General features: G+C 43.2%; 2 protein-coding genes across 3 annotated transcripts in view; one reads left to right on the forward strand and one right to left on the reverse strand.

Annotated features, from left to right (window-relative positions):
• The window catches only part of SARC_11173 (hypothetical protein), a gene marked incomplete at its 3' end in the record, with an annotated part of 4,260 nt that extends 1,573 nt beyond the window's left edge, over positions 1–2,687 (forward strand). Inside the window, exons 3-8 of the mRNA XM_014294746.1 lie at positions 515–817; positions 984–1,167; positions 1,400–1,594; positions 1,782–1,886; positions 2,109–2,428; positions 2,538–2,687. Of these exons, the coding sequence (XP_014150221.1) occupies positions 515–817; positions 984–1,167; positions 1,400–1,594; positions 1,782–1,886; positions 2,109–2,428; positions 2,538–2,687 (1,257 nt within the window). The remainder of the gene's footprint in view (positions 1–514; positions 818–983; positions 1,168–1,399; positions 1,595–1,781; positions 1,887–2,108; positions 2,429–2,537) is intronic.
• Positions 1,893–6,850, reverse strand: SARC_11174. Of its 2 annotated transcripts, XM_014294748.1 has the most exons (8): positions 6,349–6,850; positions 5,201–5,261; positions 4,337–4,933; positions 4,087–4,180; positions 3,885–3,936; positions 3,477–3,575; positions 3,250–3,328; positions 1,893–3,083 (listed from the first exon to the last, which is right to left on the reverse strand). In XM_014294748.1, exons 1-8 carry the CDS (start codon positions 6,793–6,795, stop codon positions 2,980–2,982), a joined length of 1,533 nt encoding a protein of 510 aa, XP_014150223.1. In that variant the 5' UTR covers positions 6,796–6,850; the 3' UTR covers positions 1,893–2,979. The 2 variants fall into 2 exon arrangements, with proteins under 2 accessions (XP_014150223.1, XP_014150222.1); XM_014294747.1 differs by lacking the exon at positions 3,885–3,936.
• Between the last annotated feature and the right edge of the window lie 589 nt (positions 6,851–7,439).

The following is a 7,439-nucleotide window of genomic DNA, read 5'->3' on the forward strand; positions in this document are numbered from 1 at the left end:
TACTACACCACACACACACACACACACACACACACACACACACACACACATATATATATATATATATATATATATATATATATATATATATATATATATATATATATATATATATATATACGTGTATAAGCTCATATATTTGAGTGTTTATAGATTCTATACATTTGTAAAGGTACAAGTAAATATTTAACATTTACAACTTTACTAAAGAACGACACATCCCAACGATATAATATATTGTGTTATCATTTACGGATAATGACACATTGTGACGTACGGAGAACCGCCTGATACCTACGCAGAAGCTTCTGATATTGGCCATGTCTTGGATGCGGCCGGTTCGTAGTCTATGGTTCGAGAAAACTTGATTTCAGTAGATGTTCTGTACGCGTAATTATTCACTAACAACTGCTAAATAGGTACTCCTTTAGTATTGCGAAATAACTGAATATTTAATTTGATCGCTGGCCTTATATTCTCATTCTCTCTGCATATTGGATATTTCTCGCTACAGGCGGGTGTCTTAACATGCCAGATACTTTTCTCAGGACCTGTGAGCCAAAAGTATCTCGGTAATTCGAACATAAGGACCATATCTGAGGTAGGCGCGCTACTGATAGGACTGATCGTCTCTCTGACGCAACCCCAGTACATGCCCCTGTGGATTGCGGTCAACATCGTGTTTGTGCTGTTGTCAAGCCAGCGAAGAATAGTAGATGTTCTCAGCGCAACAGACAAAAAGCAAGAGAAGGCGATTGTCGAGCACTTCTCGCGCAAAAGAAAGAGTTTCGTGACGGTGTATCGCAGCACGATGCTGGTAAGTGATCGCATTCGTGTACAGAACTCTATCGAAAATTGTGTATGGTGCATACGCTACCATAGTAATGAACGCTGCAAATTATTGATCCGTGTGGCATATCAAAGCGGAATTTTTTTACTCATTCCGACTCTCCCTTCCCTTCCACTTCTCCCTCTGCCAGTAGGTCGTAGTGTTGTTCTGCATCCTTGCCGTTGACTTCAATATATTTGAACGACGCTTCACCAAAACCGAAACCTTCGGTGTTTCAACTATGGATACGGGTGTTGGTGCCTTCATTCTAAATAACAGTATAGTTACCGCCAGCCGACCCCAGAAAGGGGGACTGCTTCGAATTCTCAAATCATCTCGTATGTATTTTGGCCGCACTAGCAACATTTTTCTCGATGTACAATCACACTGCGGCTAGGATCGCATTTACCATGCGGGATCGCATACTTGTCTTTATTTCAGGGTACATACTTTGGATCAAGGTGCATCACGCGTAAAATAGACAACGTCGAAGGGAGCTCTCATTATGTCTGACAATACAAACCGTTCCACCTCAAACACGCTTCCATCACGTATGTTTATTGTATACAGTGCCATTGGTCGTACTCGGCCTGCTGAGATTGCTGACGGTTAAATCCCTGGACTATCAGGAGCATGTGAGTGAATACGGAGTGCATTGGAATTTCTTCTTCACCCTGTTCTTCACGGGGATTGTGAGCAATACCGTTCGCGCATTGGTCAAGAGCACATCCGCTCTGTTCATGTTCGGACTGGCTATAGCTACAGGTAGATACCATACACACAACAGCGCGCTCACATTCGTCCAATTGCTTGTCGAATCTTGCACGGAACACTTCCACGAGTCAATCAAGATGAGAAAACGATTTTTATGTATACTCACGTGTTTGCCATGACAGATGCAATACTTAGTTGACTAATATATCTTGGTTAATTATCCGCATAACTGATACAGCATATCAATGGGTGCTGGACAACTACGGGGGAGAACAATACATTCTGGAGCACCCTAGGAGTAGCATTATACACGCCAACAAAGAGGGCGTGTGTAGCATCGTAGGTATGGCAAATGTTCGTCACTTCCAGCGGTGATTGAGTTAATAATAATCTGTATGCATGTTAAATCAAGACCATAAAAAAAAGCATTTATTCTCGCGTCGGCTCTCTGCTGACACAACCCCTTTGTCTTCCATTACCCGTATGCGATTCTTCTGTTCGGTTTGCCCAGCATCAAAGTAGCATAACTTTGCAGTCACAGCCTTTCGAAACCTTCTATTCCTAGGCTACACGGCGCTCTACCTCATGGGCTGCGGCATTGGCGGCCACTTAAGTAAGGATAGGTATACAAAACGCGCCTGGACTATCGCGTTCGCCGAGTTGGCAGGACTGACGATGACAATGTGGCTGGCTCTGACATGGCTTGTTGATGCCGAACCATCACGGCGCATGATGAATCTCCCGTACATTATCTGGGCCTTTATCACCACGACCTCTGTACTCTTACTTGTGTTCTTCGTTGAGCTCTTCATATGCGACCAACCCGTGAAGGAGTCGAAATTGATGCTGGCGATCAATCGGAACCAACTCTTTCTATTTTTACTGGTATGTGGATGGTCGTCTTCCGGCAATGTATGCTTGGCATAGAGCCACGTCATTTGTTGTGATCAAACACGACTAACAAAACGCTCCTTAACATTTCTTACAAATGCAGGGTAATTTGTTAACAGGTCTTGTGAACCAGACGACGAGAACAAACTGCGCAAGCGACGAACGGGCATACACAATTCTCATAGCATACATATGCATACTCATGGGTCTGGCGCTGGGTTTACACAAGCTCAAGTTGACACTGAAGTTATAACATAATAAATCAAGTTATCACAACAACCAACACATCGAAACGAGTATTCAGCAAACTTCAGGTGACCCATTGCACTTCGAACCACGAGTCGGATAAGTAGGCAGTAGATTTCAAAAGCACACATCCGTTGCTTAAATGGAGGCGCAGGTGCAACTACACATCAATCTTGCGTTGCTCATGACGGTAGAAGGACTACACCGTGACCGTGACCACTTATCGAGGTGCTTCTCAGGACTTGCTCCAATGGTCCGGTAACGCGGCGGCTATTTTTTTATCATAGTAATCTAATCTACTACTTCGTGGGCGCTAGATCAAAGCTTGCAAACCGGGCCGGGTTATAGAACGATGCTCGCACAGTGCGGCCGCCGAAAAACCGACCGCCAAGTGCGATTAATGCTATACAACAATATAATTATGGGAGCGTTGTTTAAGTAACGATGCAGATGGTGATAAAATTGACTTCAAGATCGCACGAGGAAGATTTTATAATCGAAACGAAGACGTGAGAGCAAAGCTGATTGATAGTAACACGAAAAAGAAGAGAGGATGCCTTTTAAAGTACCTTTCGTTGCCGCAGCTACTGATTTGAATTCTGCAAATATTCGAACAGCTCTATCATCAGATACTTGTCCGCCAGGTACCTACCGATGAAAATGATATGGGCAAGGTCGATCAACAAACAACACCGTTGCTACTAAATGAAAATAGGTTCTACTCAGCCAAATCAATCTCTTCAATAATAAACGAGTATGTACTTCAAAAAAATAAATAATGGACACAGACAGCTACCTCGAATATGAGAACTTTGACTACTTTGCCGTACTGCGAACACTCCTCCTCCACTTCAGGTTGTAGATCGTCGTCAACCTCACCAGGACCCACCATGTTCTGCGACAAGTTGAGGAAATTCGTGAGCACAAATGAAGAACTGCGATTTTTTGAACTCACTATGCTATTACACTTCCCAAGTGAACAACTTTATGCACCATAGCACATTCAAAAGCTTTCCAAGTAACCATACCATAGTGTCCGACCTACATCGTATTGCAAAGCAATACAGACAGGGGTAGCATTCGCGTTGTATAAAAATATACCGCACAAACGCGAATCATGTATTCGTGAGTATTGTGATGAAGTATAAGTATGCATGAGGGGTGAGAGAGTAGGCAATACAAAATTACTGACAAACGTGGGTACCTCCAGTAAGACAATTGTACTCGGGTTGCGGAGATCTTTCGTATTTGCAGGCCTGAGCGGATAAAAATACAATCGAAGAGAGTAAGCAGATAGTTTGTGATAAACATCTAAAGAAACGCAGCATAAAACAGACCGCGAGTTTGATGACCACATAAAAAGGTAAACAATCACTATAACAAAATCAAGATGATTCATTACGCACTTGGACGGAGCTGGTGCGATTTGTTTGCCCATCGTCCCCTGACCATTATTGACCATAAGGGGTGTTGCCATGCCTTGTTGTGACTTCCCAATGCCTAGTGAAGTGGGTGAGAAAAACATGTCAGATGGTGCCGTCTGCACTTCAAAGTTTGATGATCCTGATTTCAATCACAAATTGAATGACATACAAGGAAAAACATCGAACAGAATATAGCCACACATGCATCAAGCAGAGTCTCGCCTTCGCTTACCTTTCCCTTCTTGCCAGCCCATCTGCCCCATCATCTTAGCCGCCCACGACCCGTCGTTACCACCAGCGGCACTTCCACCTCGTCCCGGTGTAGGTGGGGGCGGCGGCTTCTTCATACCCGCACTCATACCTCTCCGCCTGGCAATGGCGTCCTCAGCCGATTCTTGTAGATTTATAGTGGGAGCACTGGGCTGCATAGCGGACGCGGCTGCTCGCGCCTTAGCCGTGGCCACCGCCAACGCCGCTGCTATGGCTTCCTTGCTCTGCGTGCTTACTGTAGCACCACCTGACGCACGTGCACTGCTGCTGCTACCACTACCATGATCACCGGAGTTCTTCCGGCTGCGACCCCTATCATCCCTGTCTCTATGTCTATCACCATGGCTGTCTCTATCTCTATCTCTATCTCTGTCTCGGTCTGTATCCCTGTCCCTATCCCTGCCTTTATCCCTGTCGTGTCGATCCCTTCCTCTGTCTCGGTCTCTCTCCCGATCTCTACCACTGCGGCCGTCCCTGCTATCGCTATGTGAGGACTTCCCGTCCCGTTCCTTGCTATTCAAACCTTCGCCTTTCGCTTGTGATTTCTCTCTCATTTGTTCTGCCAGCAAGGAGATAGTCAAGTTAGGGAGAAAGCAAACTTCAAAATATACTTCCCCATATGTTTGTCCTTACCTTGAATTGGCGACCTTAGCAGATAAAATCATGACAATCGAAGTAAAGACTCTGATGGTACACCAGCTATGGCTTAGGAGAGGTACTATTCAAATAGGACTATCTGCATAGCGATAACATATACACTGCACAAGTGATGTTAGTGCTTTTAAAATCCAGGAAAATGCGTAACACAGTTCCGGCGAATACATACCCGTTAACCAACTATCGTAATCATTGGGACGCATTGGATTGTACTCATCTTCTATGATGGTCTGCAAGAAAATGCAAGGCATATGGAGAGGTTGTGATATAATTATACATGCACTTGGCTGAGAATCAAAACGCGTTCGTATGTACAGGAAGCTTCAGAAAGCTTTAGAATTGCACCTGCTTTGAAACTGCGCAATGTTTCGTAATATCTATACACACACTCACACACACACACACAAATACAAACACAAACACAAACACACACAAACACACACACACACATATATATACATGTACACACACACACACACACACACACATACATATATATATATATATATACATGTACACACACACACACACACACACATACATACCCTTACACACACACACACACACACACACATATATATATATAAATATATAGATATGCATTTGTATGTATGTATGTATGCATGTATGTATGTATGTATGTGTGTACGTGTGATATATATATATATATATATATATATATATATGTATACAAATATATGTATACAAATATACGTATACAAATATATGTATACACACACACACACACACACACACACTCACACATATATATATATAAATACAGACACAGACGCACAGACACAGACACAGACACGGACACAGGCATATATATATATATATATATATATGGGGGTTGTAGGCAAACGTATTGATTTTCAAGACTTCGAAATATGTGTGTATGCGCTGCGCAGGATTGCATGCAGAACATACGCAAGGTAGATGTTTGTGTTTATATCATCATGGAAGAAGTAATCTAAAAGTATAATTATATTCGTTTTAGACGTAGGCTAGAACATACACATATGTATTTGTATGTTGCACGCGTACTAACATACGCATAAAGGGCAGATGACCTTACAGTGTTCGACTCGGCTGAGCGGCCATTTGCACAATACAGTAATGAATATGCGACATTCGTGTGGAATTCCCAGTACGCGTTAGGCGGGACAAACAAAGCAATTAAGCATTTCCAGGACTACAGACGTACACGCAGGAGTAAGATCGACATAGGCTAGCGGGTGCGCCAATATTGAACCTTCCTATAAAATACTAGCACAAAACGCTGAGTACAACAAGGTATAGTGCAGCAAAACATACCATTGGGAAGTCGAGCACACCCACCGGTTGATTTTCTAGAGGTACGATGGAGCGAACATGCACGTTAGAATTAACCGCATTACTAGAAGGCATAACAGAAGTAGTTGTAGAGCTATCCAGTGTAGCTCCATCAGGCACGTCATCGTTACCGCGAGACTGTACCCCATAGGCAAGCCCGGCAAGGCCTCCCACACCTTGCTGTGTCTGTGAGTGTGCTTGCTGTTGTTGTTGCTGTTGTTGTTGCTGCTTCTCCATCTTTTTCCGCATCACCATGGACTTCATCATTTGATTCGCTGTGCTCCAACCTGCCGCTTTGGACGAATACTGCGACTTCGCTGGTTGCCCAGGCGAGGGAGCGCCTGGTGCCAGTGGACTGTCATGTCTGGCTTTTTTCTTTTTATCAGAGTCTACTGGGAGATCGCCATATAGGCCACCGTACAAAGCCATGACACAGGCAGGAAATCTAAGTGCATCCACACTGGTAAATATTGTACCGTGGTTCAATATTCAAGTTATATTTGTACAGCGCGTGACTACACATATTTATTACTTCAAACCTCCTTGATTTTTTTATGACTGAAGGCAGGAGGGGTCAGGGGTAGTACTAGTACATAGCCTCAGTAGTATATGGTCGTTCTTTAGGGTTCCATTACTTAGGGTTTCCACCAGTACCCCATAACATAGCCTCCTGAAAATATAAACTCGAAACTCAGACTCAAAACTCAACAACAGTAAACAGGTCACCTCTACAGCCTACACTATTGTCATATTTACACTATCGATAATAGGGAAAGGAATTCCAAAATTACACAAGAATCTCAATATTTTCTTCGCAAGGGTATCCCCAAATTAAACATGCCGCCTATCTTTGAAGGGCTCTTGGGTCTTGGGACCGAAGTTGGAACTCGGGTCTTTGGGCTTGGAGTCTTGACCTAAACTGAAGTGTAAATTTTAAAAAAAAATAAAGAGGTGATTTTATGTCAAATATGTCATAGGCTCCTAAAATATCTTCTTTTTTTAGGAATAGTTATGAAATTGTCGGATTCAAAACTCAAAACTGAAAACTGAAAACTGAAAACTGAAAACTGAAA

Source organism: Sphaeroforma arctica, assembly GCF_001186125.1.
Source record: "Sphaeroforma arctica JP610 unplaced genomic scaffold supercont1.1557, whole genome shotgun sequence".
In the NCBI taxonomy this organism is placed as follows: domain Eukaryota; class Ichthyosporea; order Ichthyophonida; genus Sphaeroforma; species Sphaeroforma arctica.

Bases quoted from the DNA above. Each gene is read 5' to 3' on its own strand.
- SARC_11174 (XM_014294748.1), bottom strand. From the start codon at position 6,795: ATGGCTTTGTACGGTGGCCTATATGGCGATCTCCCAGTAGACTCTGAT. The intron at 4,934-5,200 runs GTATGTATTCGC...CCTTGCTGGCAG, and splicing joins TTACGATAGTTGGTTAACGG to AACAAATGAGAGAGAAATCA. The intron at 3,576-3,884 runs GTACCCACGTTT...AACTTGTCGCAG, and splicing joins GTACAATTGTCTTACTGGAG to AACATGGTGGGTCCTGGTGA.